This window comes from Corvus moneduloides, chromosome 15, assembly GCF_009650955.1.
Source record: "Corvus moneduloides isolate bCorMon1 chromosome 15, bCorMon1.pri, whole genome shotgun sequence".
Classification (NCBI taxonomy): Eukaryota; Metazoa; Chordata; class Aves; order Passeriformes; family Corvidae; genus Corvus; species Corvus moneduloides.
The window spans coordinates 4,773,379-4,795,581 of NC_045490.1; the positions used below are offsets into that span (position 1 = coordinate 4,773,379).

General features: G+C 51.9%; 1 protein-coding gene across 4 annotated transcripts in view; it reads right to left on the reverse strand.

The window, feature by feature from the left end:
- CYFIP2 (cytoplasmic FMR1 interacting protein 2) overlaps positions 1–20,341 on the reverse strand; it is a 49,975-nt gene extending 29,634 nt beyond the window's left edge. Inside the window, exons 1-11 of one of the 4 annotated variants that reach the window (XM_032124621.1) lie at positions 20,174–20,341; positions 13,581–13,721; positions 11,502–11,591; positions 11,345–11,422; positions 10,119–10,220; positions 9,252–9,433; positions 8,844–8,940; positions 8,104–8,232; positions 6,657–6,761; positions 3,654–3,742; positions 686–803 (exon numbers count right to left, since the gene is read on the reverse strand). In XM_032124621.1, the coding sequence (XP_031980512.1) occupies positions 686–803; positions 3,654–3,742; positions 6,657–6,761; positions 8,104–8,232; positions 8,844–8,940; positions 9,252–9,433; positions 10,119–10,220; positions 11,345–11,422; positions 11,502–11,591; positions 13,581–13,697 (1,107 nt within the window). In that variant the 5' untranslated portion in view covers positions 13,698–13,721; positions 20,174–20,341. Of the gene's footprint in view, positions 1–685; positions 804–3,653; positions 3,746–6,656; positions 6,762–8,103; positions 8,233–8,843; positions 8,941–9,251; positions 9,434–10,118; positions 10,221–11,344; positions 11,423–11,501; positions 11,592–13,580; positions 13,722–19,609; positions 19,705–20,173 lie in introns of those variants that run through there. The other 3 variants (XM_032124622.1, XM_032124619.1, XM_032124620.1) reach the window with 3 other exon arrangements.
- Between the last annotated feature and the right edge of the window lie 1,862 nt (positions 20,342–22,203).

Sequence of the window (22,203 nt, forward strand, 5' to 3'; positions counted from 1 at the left end):
GGCTCTTTTTACACAGGCAGGCAAATTATTTCCTACCAAAAAATGAGTCTGACCTGTCACCTCAGAGCAAATAACTGACTGTTTTTATTCTACTTTCCTATTCATTTTTGATGGTCTAATACTACTGAAATCCTTGAGAGTCCTTTACTGATTAGAAGTTCAAATAAGCTCTTGCAAATGGCAAAAAAGAAGCGCCTGAGAACGCTACGATTTGTTAAACTGACACTGATGAATGAGGATCACACATGCGCAAAAACCAGTCCCAATGCCATCAGAGAGGGCACTGGAATTCAGTAATGAGAAGAACAGAGACGCCTTCATGAACTTTCCTCAAAGCCCTGACTGATAGGCCTGTGTAATTGAAAAGCCCTGTTTGCAAGTCATTGGTGTTCTGACATTTGGCTGGTAACAAACATTTAGTTGCCAGTTTTTTTCTGCTTATTTTAACGAAGCTGTGGTCAAGGAGCAGAAGCTGTTGCAGTAGATCTCCTGGTGCACATGATTTTGTACCTGCAGGAGCCTTACATAACTTGGTTTTTTATTGCTGCAGCAAGAGTGGTTTGTTCCACCCATGTCCTTCAGCACTCCTCACTACATCTGTGGCAGACCATGGTCCTGCCACACGGTTCTCCCCCACGCTTGTCCATCTCAGGAGCCTGCTTGCAGGGAGCGCAGCTGTACCCACCTCGCTGTTGCTGTAGCGGGCGAGCTCTGAGATGAAGCGGATGTGGTCGTCTCGGATCTGCACCATCTGCTCACAGATGTTGTACTGGGGGCTGATGCTGCTCTGAGTGCACGTCCACCTGGGCAAAAGAGCAACGGTGTCAAGGACAGGACACAGCTTCCACTCAGAGACCCCAGGGACAGCTGCTCTCCTCATTTGAACGTGCTCCAGGCATGCCACCCTCAGGGCAAATGTCAGCTGTGTCGTCTCTCTGGTGTGTGGGGTCTTCCAGAGGTGGTCTCACACAGCCTGATGGGGACACTTGCCTCACCTTTCAGCCTGAGTGTGTCTGCTCCATCCACCCTGAAGGCTGCTCTCCATGTGGGCTCACCTACCCCAAGGGCAGAGATGGCTGTCTCCCAGGCCACCATGGGACAAGCTTTTAGGGAAGGATGAACTTCAAAGACCTGCATCGTTTGCATCCTTTCGGCTAAGCCTAAGGATAATCATCCCCTTAGAGGTCTTCCCTCCAGATCTGGGTCGTGCTGCCTTCTCCTGCAATGAAAAACTGCACAGAAACAGCCCTCCCATTGTTTTTGGTTCTGGCTCATGCTACCAGCTCAGTGAACAACCCTGAGTTACAAATGATGAGCAGAATATGATTAACTGAGCTAGATTTTTCATTTGCATTGATCCATATGTACCACATGACAGAGTAATGTCCATCCTAAAAAAAGGCAGCACTCCCCTTCCAAAGGCACAGTTGTATGAAGGAATGGGACAAATCAGGTCTATTTAACTTAATATCTCATTTTTATCCTGTAATGTATTAGCCCCAGATACAGAACCAGAATGGCTCCACCAAAACATTTTGTGCCAGCAAACATCTGTCAGTGAGATTCTCATGTCTTAGTCTGTCATCACAATGTAAAAGATTATACTTTTTTTTCCCCTAAGTAACTGTCCATCTTATGATAGTCATGCTCTCCACTTTAGACTGGCCATACAAAAGAAAGGTGAGACACCTGCCCCTGACATGGACATAGACATACACGAACATAGTCCCTACACTTAACTGCAGTTTTTGCCAGTATTTGTGGTGGTAGAAGGTCCTGGAAATGCTGGGCCACGCCATTCCTTGTGAAATCCATCCTCCCCCAGTCCCACTGTTCGGCTCTTACCCGTTTCCATGCGCTCCCCACCGGACAATCGGCAGTCAAGCAGAATGGCCAGGGCTGCCCCAGCCCTCCCTGCCACACACAACCTACTCCACAGTGCAGAAACAAAGCGCCATGCAGGAAAAACACCAATTAATTCCACTTGCACGGAGACAAGGAGGGAGAGAAAGTGACAAAAACAGTATTAGTAAGAAATGGGGATTACATGGAGCCACCTTGGCAGAGTTAGAGCTGGGAGTCCCATGCAATCTGCTGAGAAAGCAAGTGAGTGAGGAAGAAACACTGGTTAGTACGGTACGGCACACAGACCTGGTGAGACAGATTTCAAGACAGACATTAAAATTGTGCACAGGTAAAACAGCCCATGAGCTACCTTGGTTTTGAGATGAGAAAATGAGGAATGCTGCTGCACGTTTTTGTTGAAATGTGCTTTCTGAATGATTTGGGATTAAAAGGTGCAAATCTTCAGACAGTTCTACTCTTTCAAATCAAGTTTTCAAAAATATTGTTTAAATTTAAATGATGTGGAATCATATTTTTTTCTCTTCTTTTTTCTTCCCCCTCAATTTAATTGAAAACTTTTTGCTCAGGAAGCTTTGCCACGTTGTTTTCAAATCTCTCCTGAACAATTAATGGGCACTTTTCAACCAGTTTTTGGGAGGGCAGGGGCGGAGGGCTGCTCCTGGCAGGCAGAGAAGCTGAACCCTCTGGGGTGGAAGGGGACGAGCGAACAGAAGCGATGACACTGCAGGTTAGTTCCTGTCCTGCTGAAGAGCCAGCCCGGCCTGGCTGCTCCTCACAGACACCAGAGAAAAAACCTGATTTCCACCCAGTACAGTCCACAGGGGGAAGGCCACTGCCTGGTGAAAGCCTGGCTGCCACTGGCCACTGCAGCCAGACACAGCTCAGACAGGCTTTGCTCACGTGTGGTTTTGCAAACCTATTCCAAGGATATCCAAACCCAACACCGATTCTGCTGGCAATGACTGAGAGTGACGCAAAGCTACGAACACAAGTGGGGCCTCTCACGTGCCTGCTGTGACTGGGACAACGTCTGTGGGTTCATCTGACGGCAGCAGCAAACTGCCACCAGCCCAGGCTGCTCCTGAGCTCCCCACTTCTGCTCTTCTCTCACAATAGCCACAATCACAGAATCATTAAGGTTGGAAAAGACCTCTAAGATCATGGAGTCCAACCTCTGACTGATCACCACCCTGTCAACTAAACCAGAGCACTGAGTGCCACATCTAGTCGTTAGCGCCACAGTCAGCCGTTTGCAGTTCATTAATTTCCAGAGCATCTGAGCCTCTGGTTCAATCCTCATTCCTGCTGTCCTTCTTCAGGAACCCTGCCTGAGCTAGAGGAGACACCCTGGCTACTGCAGAGATCCACTGCCGTGTTCATGCTCTGGAGGATTTTGTCCTTGGGGTGCAAACTGTGGATTAAAATCTCCCCAGAGCAGGGACACGCTGCTCACACTCACACAGCTCGCAAGCACTCGGCGCTGCCCCAATCCATGCACCAGCCACCTTTCCTTCCTCCCACCTCGCTGCCAGCCCCCTCCCAGCCCTGCCTGCTCCCAGGGGATGGTTACACGGAGCTTGGGAGCTGGCTGCACCCCCAGGGCCGGGGAGGACATCTTCCCGTGCAGGGACAGGGAGGTACACACGGGCACACAGAGCTGGCACGCCGGACTCACGCCTCACGGGGACACACACACGTGCACAGGCCTCGCACACGCCACGAGGCTGCAGCTCCCACGGCCCTCAGGACACACACAGAAGCCAAGAGACATTATGGCAGGCACTCACTTGGATTTGTTCTCCTCATAGTGAGCACTGGTCTTAATGTATCTGGCCAGTTCTATCTGCATATCGCCGAATAAAGGAACCACCTGCAGCTGCTGGAAAAGAAAACAAAAGATGGTTGAAACATGGCAGAGAGAGAGAGAGCAACAGAGAGCGAGAGCGAGAGCGAGAGAGAGAGAGAGAGAGTGCCTGGCCCCAGTGCAACACAAGGGACTGCAAAAAGGCATCCTGCACCTCTGAAGCTTCGGGAAGTGTCAGACTGTTTGAAACAAAGTGTAAACCTGGACCCAGGGTCATTTCACACCTAGGAAGTGACAGAAAGTGATCACAAAGCTTTCTGCGGGAGGAAATCACCCCCTGTGAGTGCTCTGGAGCCCTGGGCTCGCTGATACCAGGCTGGTTATGGCCAGAATGGTTCAGTGCTGTAACCAGCCAGAGGAAAGGCTCTTTTTACAACAAAAAGAGAGAAGTGTATTCCTGAGCAGGCCTTACTGTCTCCTAGCCTAATCCTCCAAGAGAACAGAGGGATGAAAAGCCAGCATGTTGATATTCTGGACACCCAGGAAGGTGTCAGCTTTCCCCAGGGATTCAGCACCATGGTTGTTTGTGATGTGTCTTAGAACTTCTCCATAACAGGAAGACATAGGCAATGTAACAGGGCTCTGCTTGCCCTTTACATCTCAGGAGGTTTTGGATGGGAAATAAATTCCAAGTGCTCTGAAGATACCTCAAGCTCAGACAGGTCCCTCCTTCACTAACCTTCCACCTGCAAACAACACCCAACCAAGGGCTACTGACAGCTCATCAGTAAAATATGAAGCTTCAACTTCACCCAGCTACAAAAGCCTTGCCCCAAAATTCAGGGAAGATGGTGGCAAATTCCCTGTCCTATTATCACACACTTCTCAAGCTGAGTTGTGCACAGGATGTGTAATGCTGTCATCAGAGATTCCCACTGGCACTTCCATAAAAGGTTTAAATGAAGGGGTAGTTCATTTTCACTACTCAAATTCCTGGGCAATCCACTAGAAATTTAATCAGAAGGCAATAAGCAGATGTAGTAAAGGAGTAGTTGGTCTTTCCTTATTGAGATCTGATAGTTTGGAGTGGTACTTAACTGATTAAGTGAGACCATGGCAGATGCTGGAGAAGTGCAAATGGAAATAAAGCTGGAAAGGAGAAAGTTATTCCATGCAATGGAAGGTATTTTACCTCATTCTCTGATGGCCCACAGCACTTGGAAATGAACAGCAAATCTGTCTGAATGCACCAAGATGACCAAACTCTACAGATTATACTGAAGGCCTGATTTAGAGATTTAGTTGAATTAGCAAAGCTGAATCATGGGAAACCCAGAAGACTCTGAAGAATGACATGATAAATCACCTATGCAGAGCAGTCTCCCCAGTGATGGGAGGGTTCTTAAACACCTCATCATCGGCCTATCCATAAGATTATGGTGTCTGTGGCCCCCTGCTCTCAGGGCTGTCTCCAGGAAATGGTGCAAATTTGGGTAAATAAGTCCCCACCGCTCAGCAGAGGATGCAGCAGCTGGCACACCCACCTTCCATGAAACCTGGGCTCACCTATTCCCTCCCCTGCACAAACCCAGCACATCACCCATAAACCAAACCTCGTGGCAATAAGCAGGGAGACACCCTCTACCCAACACCACAACCAACCTCTGCTTCCAGGCTCCTCACCCCACCTCTGCGTGAAGCATCAGGGAGAATCCACTGTGCTGCAAGAGTGATGGGGAAGGAGCCCTGAGTGCCCTCCCAAATCATCACCTTCTCATTTTCCCTGATGTGGAGCAAATGCTGGTAACAGAAACCAATCTTTTTATCTCTGGAGAAAGATTAATAAAGGACTCAGGAAGGACTGCTCAAGCTCAGTAGGTCTCAAAGAAAACTAATTGCTCCATCTGGAAAATTCTTCTGCTGTCCTCTTGCTATGCTATTATTCTTTGCTGCCAACACATTTGTCTTCTGCCAGATCCCACCATGCCTCCTGCAGCTGACCTGCTCCAAACCCAAAATGCCTCCTTGACCCGGTCTGTGCCCAGAAGCAGTGGAAAGGAGGCACTGCCTTCCCTGAGGTGCTGTGTGGGCTCTCAGCCCTCCTCTCCACCAACAGGGTTATCCCAAACCTTTCTTGTGCTGAGTGGTCCCAGGGCAATGCAGCCTGGCCTCCAGCTGTGGATCAGACCCTGGCCAGATGTGCTTCAGCAGAGGGAGGTTGTGCAGCTGCTTCCCACCCTGCCACTGGGAGCATCCAGGTTTCATGGGCCTTTCACCAAAATCCACATCTCAGACAAGACAAAAACGGTTCATCAAACCACAGAGTGACCCTTTGAAGATCTCCCTGAGCACCTCCAAGTCCCAGCTGACACAAACTCTCCCACAGCTTGTTCTGTGCTACAGGGAGCACAGTTTATACACGAAATAAAACTGCCAGATCACACGCTGGCTCGCCAGCTGCGTCCTCTGTTCCTCAGCTCAGCAGCTTGCAGAGGGCAAGAGAAGCAGAACCATCACCTACACAGACCTCAGCAAACCAGCCAGGTTTGCTGGTGGTCTGAAACCACAGAGACTGCAAACCTGCATCCAGAATGTGTAAAAGAGAGAGAAGCAGTCAGTCTGGCACAACCTTCCCTCATCCATGAAACAGCCTCCCCATCCTCTGCCCCTTGGCAGGAAGCAGCCAGAGCTGCAGCTCCCACTGGCTGCCCAGCTCCAGTGCCATGGGAGCAGAGCCAGTCCCAGCACTGCTCCCCATCCACAGCCCTGCTGGCACTGAGGGCTGGCATCATTCACCTCACCCGTGCTGCAGCTCTGTGCCAGTGCCTGGTCACAGCAATTCCATTCCTCAGTCTTTGGCCCAGGGTTTTTTGGATCTGGAAATGATTCCTGTGGTTTGTTTGTTGCTAGCAGCATGTGCAATGGTACAGGTCACTAATCCACTGGTCTGCAATAAACACCAGCCTCACCCAGACAGGTAACTGACCTTGAAGAATTTGTCTATTTTGCTAAGGTTGATTCTCTTCTTGGCATCCAACTTGTAAATGTTGCTGACATTCCCATCCATGAGATACAGGCCAAACCCCATCACCTGGAGAAGATGGAAAGGGAAGGTTTCATTAGCATGAAGTCAGCAGCATGAGTCAAAGACAGTTCTCCATCACTCAGCATGAGGAAAGACCATTTCAGGTTCCTGTTGCCACCTGACACCCATGAGGAAATGTTAAAAATGTGCCTGTGTCTGCCAGGATGCACATGCTAGGCAGAGGACACACGATGGACTGCGTCCATTGTCTGTGCAAAAACACAGGATGCTTCCTTTGCTTATTTGTTCCTCCTCTCTCCACATAACAATAACCCAAAAGCCTTCTCCACCCGAAGGCAAAAGTTTACTCCTGGAGAAGAATTTGAAATATTCTCCTGGACTGATTTCCCCACCCCCTGAATTCAGTACAAATCATTAGAGAGAGACAACCTACCCACATTACCCTTCAAAGAACCTGAGCTGACTCACACCACTGTAATGAAGTTTTTATGGTAATAGTGACTGCAATCATTGCCAATAACTGACTGACAGCAAGGACAAATACACCAAACAAACAGATATTTTAGCATGTTCATCTCAAGGACTCTTTCCAGTCAGAAAAACAAACCTGGGAGCATCTGCCTTCTGCAGGGAATTATTGCTAGGAATGGGCATCAAGAAGAAAATTCTGGGTTACAAAGTTGGTGGTGATTTTACAATGTCCTCTGCAGTTACACAAGTCAAGCCCATGATCCTGAACTTCCATGCACAACAGAAAAACCCGTTTGAGCCTTGGAGGATGTAGGGCACCCACAAGTGATCTCATCCACCACGGGCTTAGTCCCAGGCAGGCAGAGCTGCTGGCAGCACTGGGAAAGATTGTGGGGAAACAGAGAGATGGAGATGAGGAAGAGGAAAGGGAGAGAGGAAAGAAGATTTTTATATGGGAATAAGGGAGAAGGCCAGAAAGGACAGCAGAGAAATGGTGGGAGAAGGTCCAAGGTAGGGCAGGCACAGAGGCAGCTCATGGCACTGCCTGGCAAAGCTGCCCTGTCAGAGCACTGGGATGGAACATCCCCGACTCAGGGCCATGTCCAGCCTGTTCAGCTACAGAAAGAGGTCAGTGGGAGGACTGAGGTACCACAGCAGAGGACACAAAGCACCAGGGATCAGAAAGGGAACAGGAAAAGGAGGAAGCAAAGCAGCTTTGCTGCTGCCTGCAGAGCACTCACAGCAACTCGTGTGAGCAGAGGACACTGGTTCTGCAGAGAAAGGATGCATGTAAACCCAAAGGAGTAAGAAATAAGGAACTTGAAGAGAAATGTTGTCCTAGGAGTGAATTTCATTTTACTAAAGCGACAGTGAAACCATGCAAGCACCCAGCCCCACAAGCATGGCCCAACCTCACCTTTAAGAGCATGTGCTTCTCACTGGGGGTGAGATACATCTTGTTTTCATAGTAATCCACACAGATGTTGACAATATCAGCCAGCAACTCCTCGTACCCAGGGATAACCTCTAGTTGTTGGTGCAGACACTGAAACACAAAAGAAGCCACATTATCCATATGGGCAGAGGAACAGCAGAAAACAGGGAGGAAACATTTGAAGGAGTAAGAGAAGAACAGTAAGAGGTTCCTTCAAACCTCATTTGTGTGCTTTTTTTTAGTTTACCAGCAGAAGACTCAGCTCATGGCACCACCTGGAAGAAATGACCTTCGTCTGCAGGACAACTCCCTTTCAGGTTGATCACAACACCCAAATATCAGACAAAGAGATGTCTTGGTGCAATATTTTAACTAGGTAGCAGAAGCTATGGAGCCTGTGGAGTGTGCAGGGCCACAGGGGCTGAGCTGCAGCCCCATGCAGCTTCAGGGGATGGAGTTCTGGCAGAACCTCCCCCTCCCAGAGCTCTTCTTACATCTTTTGGACTTTCATCTTTGTCTTGACATAGAGACCTTCAAAGCCACCCAGGATGACACGAGACAATTGCTAGAATTACACAGCCTGACCAAAAGACCACCAGAGTCAGTGGCAAAGACCCAACAGCTGCTGCCACAGCCTGGTCTGAAGTGCTGTCAGCCTCAGCAAGGTCACTGCTTCTCTCTGCTGATGGAAAGGTCCAGTGGCTCAGAGAAAAGGGACCTGCCTGAGTGATGCGGTTGTGGTTTGCCAGGAACATGGAGAGGTTCTGGGACTCCTGGATGGACTGGGGGTCTGCCATCTTCCGCAGGAACTGGGCAGCTCTGGAAGGGACAAATCCAACATCACCAAGGGTCACTCAGCCAGTGTGAGACTGTCACCACCCACCTTCCCTGTCCGACCTGCAGCTGCAATGCCCCAGACTCAGACCCTTCTACGTAACAACTCTATTTCCAATAGGGAACTGCAACACAACACGGCTCAGAGATTTGCCTGAACTCGCAAAGAGAGCCTGGGACAGCACGGAAACCCCATCTCCAGCCTCCTGATGTCCACCTGCCCTACTGCTGGGCAGACCAGGAGCTCCCTTGCAGACCAGTCCTGTCCCCATTCCCGCCTCTTCATCCCCTCTCACCTTTTGTAAGCAGAATGATCATTTTTGACGCTGCACTTCATGTTCTTCAGCTCATCCAGGACGGCAAACATGTTGATGAACTTGCCCAGAGTGAGGAGATAGGCCTCAGACACGAAGTCCTTCCTCCTCTCAGCGTGGCACAGGCGCTTCACCTCGCTGCAGAACCGCTCGATGGCCTTGCGCTGCAGGGCAGGGGCACAGGGTCATGCACCCCCATGGGAACCTCCTCCACCCACCACCTTTAGAAAATGTGGGTTTTGGCTGGGAATGAAGGATCCAAGGTCCCTCTTGGCTGTCACATGAAACAGAAGTTATAAATCACTGCTGACAAACACCCTCAGTGCCTGAGGGGAGAAGGGCGCTTGAACACTCCCCAGCTGCACCTGCCCCGACCGTGGGGTGTTCTGCCACATCAGGCTGCATCTTTTAGGTGGGACTTAAAGACCTCACAGGATATAAAACCTAAAAATGTTTGTGAAACTCAGATGCAGCTGGTTATAACGCAGGCGGTGATGGGGGGCCCACAGCAGCTCTGTGGTTGCCACATGGCAATGGATAATCAGCTCTTCACATCAGCCAACATCCCCGAAAAACAGGAGCCTCTGACACCCTTAGCTCCAAAGAGTGGTGGCTCTGGGTCTCCATGAACTTGAAGGGCTGAGGTGTGCTCTTTCCCAACTTGTATAGAAGATTTTGGGGCCGAGCAAGGGACACACAGATTTTCCTTCACATGGGTCTCAGGTTTCTGCTCAGGTGGCTACAAGGCTACTGGGGGCTGTCCTGGCAGGCAAGGATAGCACAGTCCTGCTTAGGATGTTAACAACAAAGTAAGTAAGATTATTTTTGCCTCTCTCCTTGACCACTTACCTGAAAATACATGAACTTCATAAGCTTGGTGACTTCTGGCTCCAGGACTTCCACTGTTTTCTCATAAATCTCCACTCGGTTTGGCTGTTCGTTACATTTCACCTGCATTGCGAAGAAAATCATCCGTGTCACCATCAGCTTCTAACCCAGCTGTGGGTCACTGTGGCACCATCTTCTTGTTTCAAAGGAGTCCTGTCCCCACCCAAGGACAACAGAGGGACCTGAGGAGGAGCTGGTTCTCAAACCAATAGGTGAAAGCAAAAGGGGCTATTTCAGATCTGAAATTGTCTCCATGCGTTCTGAAAAGGCACAATCCTAACTCTGAGGGACAGAAGTCTCCTAATGCGTTTGTCTGGCACAGAACCCAAACAATATGGAGTCTGGACTTGCTGCACGATGTGGGAATGTTGTAGCATGAAATTATCTGAGACTTTGTGTTGCAAGACACACAAGGCACCAGGTTCCAGCTCTGCTGCAGCCTCGCTGGGATTATTTTGGTTCTGTTGAGGATCCATTAAAAATCACTGGGCTTGTCTGTGGCTGACAGCAATGAACTGAGTCACTGTCGCTGGAATCCTGGGAAGCTAAATTTAAGGACTTACTCAGTTGTCATCCATCTCACTTCCAGAACAGTTACTCCGAGTCATTATCAAACTTACAGGGAAAACACCAGCTGCCCAGGGCATCCTGCTGTCCTCCTCTGGTTTTGTCTGCAGCTGTTGCTCCCACAAAGCTGTGATGGGGCTGACAGCTCTGGTGCACGTTCAGTAACCCAGCAGCTGATTCTCAGGGCACAGAGGGACATGTCAGCCAGCCTGACATGGGGGATGATGCCAAAGTAGCCTTGCCCTCTCTGCAGTGGGCAATCTAATGTCCCTGCCCTGGTGATCCACACTGCAGTCAGAGAGTACCACAGAATCACAGAATATTCTGAGCTGGAAGGGACCCACACAGATCATCAAACTCCTGGCCCTGCCCAGGACAGCCCTGAGAATCCCACCAGGCATCGACGGCCATGAGGATGCAGTCGGGGTAGGGAGGAGTGGTGCACATTCAGGTGTAGGCTCTGGTCTTCACCTGTGAAGCCACAGCCTCTGATGTAGCAGGGAGCTGCACCTGACCAAGCAGGGAGATTGGGGGTCCTGTGCTCGGCCCCATCCACGTGGCCCATGGCAAAGCACAGGGGTCACTGCAAGAGCAGCCCTGCCTGGGAAGGGCTTGAGTACCTGAGGGATGGCTCGTGAGCAGCTCCTCCACGTGTAGAGCATCACAGCGTACTCATGGCCTTCCTCCAGCATCTCATTCTGAAAGACAGAGGGGTGTTGCTGGCACAGGGCAGGCACTGGAGGCTCAGCACCCTGGGGACAGCGCCAGGGGACTCACCATGCTGGAGTGCACCGTGGCCTGCTCGATGTACCTGGCAATGCCCGTCACAAAGGCGTTCCTGTCTTCAAAGTTTGTGTCAAAATTAGCCTGTGGGCAAAACGGAGAGATGGGGATTAAAACACAGCTGGTTGTTTGCTCACCTGGTACAGCCTAACATGGGATGTGTTGGCAAAAAGCAGAATTAGTAGGGCTTCTGGAGCATGGGAGGAACTTGTGAACTATTTGAGGTGCTGCACCTCTAGGTCTGAAGTAGTTTCACACATACACACCCTGGAATCACACATGTTCATCCTGCAGGGAATACGTGTGGAAATATGGCAGTCAACACTGACAAATCCTTGTAAAATGAAGCCAAACTTTGCTGCAGCCACACCAGAGAGAAAAGCTACAGCAATTATTCTAAGGATTTTAGCTTGGTTACTCAAAGACAGATGCAGCCCTATGAATTTCTGTTTGAGCCCTGGCTGCTGGGGGAAGACCACATCCTGTCAGCAGGAAGTGCGAAGGATAAACACAGAGAAAGGGCAGAGAATGAGTTGTCTGGAAAACATAAATATGAAAGTCAGCCCTCATCCAGGTGCTATTATCAGTGCTACTGCTGCTCTTGCAAGCACAAACAGTTGTTGGGACAAACATTTGTCCTGGAAGCTGTGATACAGCTTTGGGCTGGGACAGGGGAGCAAGAAACTGCAGAGGCAAGTGGGGGATGGAAAAGCAGCTCCCCTGGCTCTCTGGAGTGCCCTTCTCATGCTCTGCACTCAGTAATTTCCTCTGCCAAGGCTGGCTGGTGGTATCTGCTGCAGGGCAGGGCAGACAGAGGTCCCAAGCACCCAGGGCTGCTCCTTGTGATGACAGCAGCACTGCAGCGACCACACTCACCTCAATACCTCATTTCCTGAGTAGGAAAGCTGGGAGCACAGACCTGTGGCCACAGGGCTACTCTTCTCAGTGCCTCCAGGACATCACATGTGATCAGTGTGACAACACAAGCTGAGACTGAAAGTGTATTTCTCGAGGGCTACAGGCAAACTGAATATGATGAGGAAACAAGCTGGGCCAACACCTCCAGATCCAGCTTAGAGGAGGTTTTTAGGCCCAGCTGTGTGCACACACTCATGGCCCTGAAAGGAGGCTGTGCCATAAGGCTGGACCCTGAGACCCTCATGAGACACAAGCCAGCAAAGGCTCAAACTTTATTGAAAGAAGAGATAAGCAAATAATTACATGAAGATTTTTCAGGGAGAGCTGAAATTTGAACAGCCCAGAATGACCTTTGGGTCTGATAACCCGTAGAGATACCAAGGCTCTGGAATGAGCCCGGGGTCTGACCTGCTGAAAGAGATACTGTAATTCCAGAGCCCTGCATACAAGGCACAACAATCACGGTGCTGGTGTATTTATACACTGCCACGGGTGAGCCAGGAACTCAGGAGCGGCAGGATGGAGAAAGGAACCCCCTGTTATATTTAACCCTGGGTGTGTGCTATAGGGCAGGGTGTGGTGGCCAAGCAGCCGAGGCATCCCACTGTGGAACCAAAAGCAGGAGCCAAGCCGTGCCCTGGGCCCCTGCCAAGCTTTGCTTGGTCCGTGCAGCTGCAGCTAAATCTGAGTTGTTCAGGGCAGAGAAGTGGTTCTAGCAGCTGCCCTCCCTCGCATGCCAGCAGTTCCAGCTGTGCTAGAGGCACAGGCCAGCCAAAGTCAGGCAGGACTTTGAGCCTGCCCTGCTCAGTTCGATGCACGCACGATCACGAAAAGGAAGCACAGAAATATGTGCACAAATAAACATCACTGAGAACTTTCTGCTGCTATCACAAATCTTATCTCCTGCTTCCTACCCATTCATGCACTCTGGTATTAATTTTTGCTCGGCCTCAAAAGTCTCTTTCACCAGTATCTGGTGCCTTCCTTTTAAAGTCCTTGGGAAGAGATTTGTGGCTAGATCTGTTCTGAGCACTTCCTTCAATACACTGAACCCCGGATGTTTTTGGCTGGTTCTCACAGCACCGTGTGGCTCTGTGCTTTGCATGAGCCACTGGAACAACCCTCCCTACCCTCTGCCTCGAGGAGTTGAAGTACCTGGTACATGATGGAGGAGGGAGGAGGTTCGATGCATGGCTGCTGGTCTGGCAGGGGCAGCTCCTCCAGCAGGTCCACGTTGGACAAGGCATCCTCGAGCGTGACGTGAGTTGTCATGGCTGCAGATGTTCAGTTCCCGTGCTAAACCCAAAGCAAAAGAGAGGGTGATAGACAGACAAGACAACCAGCCAGCAGGCAGGAGACTGAGTGGGAAAAGACAAAACCAGAGCCATGACTGGCTGGCATTGCAGGGGACAAAAACCCAGTTTATCTATTTTCCTTTTCTTGTGCATTAAACCTACGTCTCTCTCTCCTTCTGCAATTCAACAGCAGAGCAGGAATGCAGAATAAGAGAAACGCAACTACCCACCCAGGCACTTCTCTCTTAACTCTATGCAAAACTCTCTCAGACAGAACAGCTGGGTGCTGCAGAGCAGCTTTAGCAGCCCCGGGTGAAAGCGTGTGCTCTGAAATGCAAAGCGGTGCTATCAAGAATATCTCCTGAAGCAGCATGATTAGAGAAGTATGACGGATGCTGACACTCACATGCTCTCCTTCTCACACACATGAACAGTGCTGGAAACTGTAAACAACCAACTGCATTAATTCCCAGAGGTGAAGTGGAAAGGCTCGAGTGCTGTGCAGGCAAAGTTGTGGCACTGCAAGCAGCAAAAACGAAGTTGCTGTTCAATTTCCCTACTTTTACCACTGACGTGGCCTCCCCAGCTCACCCTGGAGCTGCCACCTGTGCCAGCTGCACACAAAATAAAATCAAAGGGAAACATTTCTGAAAGCTCCCTGGCACTTTCCCCAGGCAGGCGCCCAGTGGGAACCACAGGACAAACCTGTGTCCCCATCTCCCCTGCCACTCACCTTGGCTGTGAGTGCACAGGCACGGGGGGACAGTGCTGTCACCCAGGCTGAGCCCTTGTGTAACCACAGCCACAGGGCTTCCCCAGTTAATGCCTAATCCTGTGCAAGAGCTGCAGCTGACCTAGAGCCTGTGTCTCCCAGAAAAACACCCTGCTGCACTTAGACATTTGCAGAGAGAGAATTCTTTAAATATTGACACACCATTCAATTAGAAAATCACCCCCCCAGTGCTGCTTGGCTCACTCAGAGCCTGTCTAGTTTGAAATGTGAGCCTTTGAGTTTCATCGCTCTGATCTGCAGGACAGTAGAGCTCCCTAAATCAAAGTTCCCGTCCAGATACTCACACATTTCAGTAAAACACCCTGCAAGCCAGCGAAGCTCTTTGCCTGCCTCATTACAGAGCATGTTTTCCAATCCTTTAATCATCTCTTTGGCTTTTCTCTAAGCTTTTGCAACTTTTTTGCCAGACATGGTAGCAGGCAGGACACAAGGCAGTGTCTGCACAAGCACCAAATACAGCAGCAGCATAAACCTCCCTCCTTGAGCACAACCACAGCAGTTCCTTTGGTCACAACAGCATCTCTATAGGACCCCATACTCAGCTAATTATCTGCTACTAATCCCTCAGGTTCTTGTTTTTTACCTCAGTTGAGTCACTGCTTCCAAGAAAATAAGCTTGCTTTCCATTTCCAGCACTGGGAGCACGAAGGATAATGGCTTTGGGACATCCATGGATAGACACACAGGCACCCAGCAAGGGCCACAGCTAAGGGGGATGCACAGTGTGCAGTCCTGGGTTGGCTTCACCTTGGGTGATGAGAGGGAAGGAGTCTGCAGCTGTGCCCCATCATCACAGGCTGCAGGAATACCTATGAGCCTGACAAAACCCATTCCACCTCCACAATTGCCTCCCCAAGGCACCAGGCAGCTGAGAAACAGGTTTGGTTGTACCTGCAGCCGAAGCATCATTAAATGAGTGCCCGGAAAAAACCCAAAATCTCAAGCAGCTTTTCCCCTCCACTCTCAAATATCTGTTTCCTTCTTCACCCTTCTTCAGTAACATGGTTTCCTGTTACAAACTGCAGCAACTGTCAAACCCAGACATTACACATCTGCAGCTTCCTCCCTGCCTGCCTGGGCTCCCTGGGCTGCTCTGCTTGCCCAGCCCCACAGATGCACACAGAACTCCACCACCATCCTCCAGCCCCCCAGGACTCACCACTGGCACCCCAGAACAACACTCTGTCTACTCACTCAGGCTTCATTACATACTTCAGGCTCGAGAAGGCAAAACTTTCCATCCATGGCTTTGAGGGCTGTGGCTGTTTATTTGGGCTCACTCCCCGTGTTTCTGTAAGTCAAATTCTAAGGCCATTTGTGCAAGGAGTTGGTAGTTTGCTGTAACCAAAGGCACTCCCCCAACAACCCTGTGACACCCAAAGAGCTCATCGGAGTGTCAACTCAAGGGGCAAAATTATTGCTGCTGTTTGGGCCACCCCAGGAGACAGAGTCCCAAATACAGCATCAGGGCTCTGCTGTGCCAGGCAGTGCACACACCTGCAAGGCTAAGGCAGTCCCTGCCCTAAAAATCTTGCACTCAGAGGCAGAGAGGCAGCACGTAGAAATATGTGAAAAGAAAGCATCAAGTAACTGCATGAGAGGTGCAACTGGCTGCCAGCCCACCCTATGCTTTGCCATGGCTGAGCACTGCAAGGATCCAGATGCAGCTGGAAAAACTACAGACTTCAGGTTTAACACACAAGTTTTTACTCTACCTCTCATCACCCAGTTTCTACTCTACCCTTTCTTAAGACCAACCAGGAACCCAACAGCAGCTACAGGGAACAGCGTGGTCAGCCAGGACTTCCCCTGGACCTTGTGTCTGCAGCACATTGCCCCAGACAGCAGCCTCACAGACAGAGTGTGTGACAGAGGGGCCACTGGTCCAGGGCCAGCAGCCCTGGATCATCACCCCAGATCATCCAGAGGAGCAGCCTCGAGTGATCTGACATCTGCCAGTGCCATGGCCCCTGGCCTGCCCCTTGGGGTGGTTGTAGGGCTGGCGGGGGCCCTGCCCTTGGGTGGGGTCCCCTGACAATGGTGAGCATCCAGCAGTTAGAAGGGCTGTGACTTAGACACAGGCTCGGGAAGGCTCTGAAGGCATCAGTGATTGCTCTGCCCAGTCCCTGGGGCACTGCACTGTGTCTCCCCACCACAGGGGCTGCCTGGGAGAGCTGGCAGGTGAAGCCCTACTCCCCCAGACCCATGCTGCCCTCCCTCACCTTCCTGCAGAAAGGTTCTTACACAGACATGCTGGGGCTGTCCTGTAAATCCAGCTTCATCCCCTCTGTCCAGCAACAAGGGGGGCAGCTGTGAGGTAATTTGGCAGCTGCCAAGCAGCTCCAGCTCAGGGAAGTTGAGGATCCCTTGGGACACTCATCAAAAAGCCTCCACTGCCATCCACCACCTGGGTTTTGGGGTAGGCTGGCCGTGCTGGGAAGAAGAGACTCAGCCCATGGTGGTGGTCTGGTGACTGTGACATGTGGCCGTGGGGCTGGGCTCCACGCAGGGAGCAGCACAGCAGCCTGCCCAGGAACGGGGCTTTTCTCTGTCCTAGCACAGGCACAGTGGGGCGAGGCTTCCCCTGCATATCCTCCTCTCTGGACTCACAGGCTGCCAGGAGCCACCTCCATATCCTGCTCCTGCTCAGAGAAGCCAAAGTTCCTCCGGTCCTACATGTTTTGTACGAACTGAAGGTGAGCCTGGCAGAAACCAACCCCACCCCAGTGAAACCCGAGGCAGGGATGCTGCCACCGGGCTGATTATCCCTTCTGCTCATGAGCATCGGTGCTAATGGGTGCAGTGTTGCCCACACTTTCTGCTAATTTGCTACAGAAACGTCCTGTCCCCTTTCCCACACCTCAGTTGCAAACCCTCTGGCCATCTCATGCACCTTCTAAAGCCAAATGATCACACAGAGGACCTGGGGCTTCAGACACTGCAGGGAGCTAGCCAGGCAGGGCCCCACCACCCCGAGATGGAAAGGAAGAGTTCCCAACATAGTGACTTTTGTGGCAGCAGCCTGGGGACCAGATTTCACAGCATAGGAAGGCTCTGAGGAGTGAGGATGGACATCCCAGATGCCTAACCTTGTAGGGCATGTCCTACCTTCCCCACCAAAATGCTTGCCCAGAAGTATTGGTGGAGTATCATTCCCTTTGAAGGGAGAAGCACAAAGGCAACTTTACTGTTCAAGCAGCTTGGGGAAATAAAGACTTTTAAAAGCAGGGCCATAAGGAATATGTTGCATGCACGTGTGCTCAGCTCCCAAGCTGCACAGCTCAGAGCTCTGGGGAAGTGGCAGGGGCTGTTTCAGATTTTCAGCTTGCCTGCTCCTCCAGCAGACGCTCACACTGGTGCTGCAGTAGGTACCAAGAACAGGAAAGGAGGCAAGAAAAAATGGGAATTGCCCAGACAGAGTCCAAGCCTTGTAAGCCTGGGGTGAGAAGAGCAGAAAAAAGACTTTTGCTGGGGAGGTGGCAAGAGAGAGGAGGACAAACCTGCTGACCCCCTGGGGATCTGAGATTCTTCTCCAGCTCTGATTCCCAGCCCCTGGGTAACCTGGGAAAGTCACTGAATTTAGTTTTTACCCCTGTGATAATGCTTCTCTCTCTTTCTCCAAAAATAGCATCTAACCAGTGGGTAGGCACTATCCTGGCCCAACAAGTACACAGCAGAGCAAAGTGTCAGTTGCATAAAAGCAGAGTGTTTCTGGTACCCACTGCCTGACAGCAACAGGAGGATAAAGGAGCCTGGCCACCAACATATATTTAGTAAAAAATGCCTTCATAGTGTAAAAGTTTAGTTTGACTCCTGCCTAAAATGCACTGAAGAATTACTTTTAACTGCAACCACCACCACAGCCAGGAGGTTCTTTGCAGAGTGAGTGAGGATGGGCTTCTGCCCTACACAGATGCAGATGTTAATAACCATGAAATTACCCTTCCCATTAAAAAAGGAAGCCAAACTGCATGACTCCTGAAGCTGTTTTTCTCCATCTCCACTCTACATTTTCTGCCATCCCATTAGGGCTGAGTTCCAAGCATTTGCACCGTACTTGTCTCTCAGCAACACAACCATTCTAGTATTTATTTCTTTTAGAATAACTAAATCTTTTTTTTTTTTTTTTTCTGGTGCCAAAGAAAGCGGGTCAAGGAAGGAGACAGGTATATGAAACTACATTTTCAATGGAGTTGAGAAATTTAGAGCAAGTTTACAAGCAACCCACTGTTGAGAGTTAAAGCACTTATTGGGAAACCAAATTACAGAGGCCAGCATTGTTAATAGTTGACTAATTATCGATCTTCCAAACCCAGCCTTCCCATTTTCCATGCAAAGATGATAACCGTTTGTTAATAAAACTGAATTCAGCAAAAATGAATTCAGCATACCCTGCTTTGCTCAAGAGACTGGTCAGAAAATGGAAGATTTTTCCATATTCCTCAGGCTTCATTAATAACAATTAACTGTACAGAGAAATGGAGAAAAGAATTTTCCTTTGCAGGGAATTAGCACAGAATTACATGGCTGTGACACCAGAACACTGGGCTAGTCACCCATCTCTGTGACTAACCCCAGACAACTGTCATCGTGCCAAACATGAGGGTGATTTTTCTTTCGGTATCTCAGGGCAGGAGGGTGCAGAGGCTTTAGCGACTCCGCCTAATTCTTTGAGACCTTTGTGATCCAAAGCCCCCGGGCAGGAACCCCCCGTGGGAAGCGGCAGATGGCAAAGGGGGTCACGCTCTGCTGCTGGCAGTGTCCCCTGACAGCACACAAACCCTGCACCCTGCCCCCTTCTCCAAAACAGCCCTGGGCACGCAGCGACCGTGGACGGTGTGCTTCTTCTCCTCCTCCTCGTTCTTTCCCGGTCCTTCCAACCCACGGAAATTTCCTGCGGAATCCATCCACTGCCTCCCTCCCCCTCCGCGCGGTGGGATGCGGCTGGCACGCGGCATTCCCAGCGGCACCGGGGGCAAAGTTGAGCACAAAGGAGCGCCACGCACGGGGACCGGCGCCTCGGGGCGGGGGAGGTTCCGCCGGCTCCGACCCACGCCACAGCCCGAACCTGCGGCCGCCGCTCCAGCCCATCATACCCAGCGCTGCCTCTGACTCCGTCGCTGCCTCCATCCCCCTCACCGCCCTGGAACACCATATTTCCACGCCACGGGTGCTCCGGGAGCCGGCCGGAGCCCCCGCCAGGGCCGCCCCCCGCCGCTCCTCCATCATCAGCATCCCCTCCGCGCCCCGTTCTCCAGCACCGCCGCCACCCCGGCTCGGGCTTGCGCTGCCGCGGCGGGGCCTGCAGCGCCCGCGGGCCCGGGGCTCGGCCCCTTCCCCCGTGCTGGGGGCGCGGAGCCGGGATGCGGGGCGGGGGGAGGACAAGGGGGATTTGCGCTATTTTTTCCCCGGCGCTGTGCGGCGGCTGCGGGCAGGCTGAGCCGCAGGTAGCTCGGGGGATTGTGGGATACAGCCCGCACATCCCGGCCCGCCGGGCCGCCCTCCGCCCCGGCACCTGCCCCGCTCAGCCCGCCCGGCGCTCCGCGGAGATGGGGCTCGGCGGCGGGCACAGCCCGGAGGAGGGAAGGAAGGAGGGGATGGAGCCGCGCAGCCCCCGCGCAGCCCCCGCGCAGCCCCCGCGCTCACCCCCGCCCGCTCACCTGCGCTCCGCGGGTGCGATGCTCGGCGCCGCGGGATGCTCCGCGGGATGCTCCGCGCCGCCCGCACAAAGAGCAGGAAATGGCTGCAGCAAGTGCACTTCCGCGGCTCTCCGCCGGCCCCTCCGCGCGGCGCGGCGGCGGGGGGAGCCCCGGCCCCCGCCGCGGGAAGGGGCTGGAGCGGCGCGGGCGGCTCCTCCCCCAGCGGCGCGGGGGATGCGCGGCGGGGCCGGGGCTGCTCCCGCAGCTCGGCGGGGCCGGGGGCCGCAGCTCTGCCCCCGCTCGGGGCCGGGGGCCGCAGCTCTGCCCCCGCTCGGGGCCGGGGGCCGCAGCTCTGCCCCCGCTCGGGGCCGGGGGCCGCAGCTCTGCCCCCGCTCGGGGCCGGGGGCCGCTTTCCCCCCGCAGCGGGGAGCTCCGGGCTGGCGGCAGCGCGGCGCCGGCGGCTCCCGGCGGGGTGGGGAAGGCCGCCGGCACCCCCCGGGCACGGAGGGGAGAGAGCCGGGGGCGGCTGCAGCAGCCCCGCGGAAGCCTGATGCTGGCAGAGTGGGTTTGGGTCCCTGAGAAGGCAGGACCGGCTGGGATTCTCCATCTCGCTGCTGCTGGGCTCGCTGCGTCGCGGGTGTTCAGCCCCTTGGCCCCTCGGAGGAGCATTGTTAGGCGTCACCTACCATCTTAACAGTCGCCCTGGTGGCAGAATTCATACACGTATAGAAAACATACAGAGCCTTGGATGACTGAGCATGTTGGGCATCAAAACCAGAAGGCAGCACCTTTGCTCAGAGCTCCAATCCTCTTCTGAGTCAGCACCGCATCCAAAAGATCTTCCTTTTGGCATTTTTGGCATCTGTTTTTCTTTCAGGGACAAGTTTCCGGTCCTTCTGCTCATACTTCTGTTTAAAGCTCTTACACAGCTCTTCAGATGTACTGTGAAATCCAAACTCACAGTGTCAGAGGGACATTGCCTCATGGTGACTGATGTAAACCCTGTATGGAGCTGTCATGTTTGTTGAAAGACACTGGTAAATACCCAAGGATTGACGAAAGTCTAGACACAGGTCTAGATGTATTTCCTTGGTGGCCCTGGCAGTGTCCCTTTCCTGACCATGAGCTTACGCCAACACCAGGTTGCTCCCTGGCATCTCCTGGATTAGAGTGACTCCTCCAGTTCTTTAGTGACTTCTGCTGTTGTCCATTAAAGTGTGAGGCTGAGTTTGCTCCCTGTGGGTGTCTGTTGGCTCTGCAGGGAAGCTTGCACATCAGGTTCCCACTGCAGTTCTGCTGTTGTAATTGGAATGGATGCCATGGGCTCAAGTCACGGGTCTGCAAACTAGAAAAGGAGCAGAACAGTTTTAGGAACTAGGTTTGTTTTAAAGGACAGGACTATGCCTGAAAAAATGTATCAATAAATCTCTGGGCGTAGACCCCTTTCCCTGGATAGCATTTCTTCTTTGGGGGTTGGACTAGGTGACCTTTAAAGGTCGCTTCCAACGCAAACTGTTCTGTGATTCTGTGATATCTACGACTCTTACCTCACCTTTGACTGGAATACTTTGTTTGTAGCCATCATTCCTCTTTTTGCTATTTAATACTCATCAGAAAAATTCGGTAAGTGAGCATTGTTACTGCAGACACTAAGGATTTAACAGCTAATATCGTTCTGAGGCCATGGATGAAACAAGGTTAGTTCAAGAAAACTGGCAGCAAAGACTGCTGTGGCAATTTTTTTATTTTTTGCACAGCTGAATCTGGTCCCATTATCAGCCAGGCTCAGGGTGATGGGAATGCCATGAATATTATGATACTATTTTAATTTTCTGCTCCATGTTGTCTTAGCTGGTAGAAGGATAGAATGAGCTTCCCTGCATTTGTCCTGCAGATCTCTCTGCAGGCTGGGGAGAATGTCAGTGAAGGGCAGCCCCCCATGCAGCTACAGCAGCAGTGTGTGCATCAGTGTGTGGAGGGGAGAGACAACGTGATGGTGGGGTGAGCTGAACGCAAGAATACACATGAATTTGCGGTGGCTGCCAAGTGAG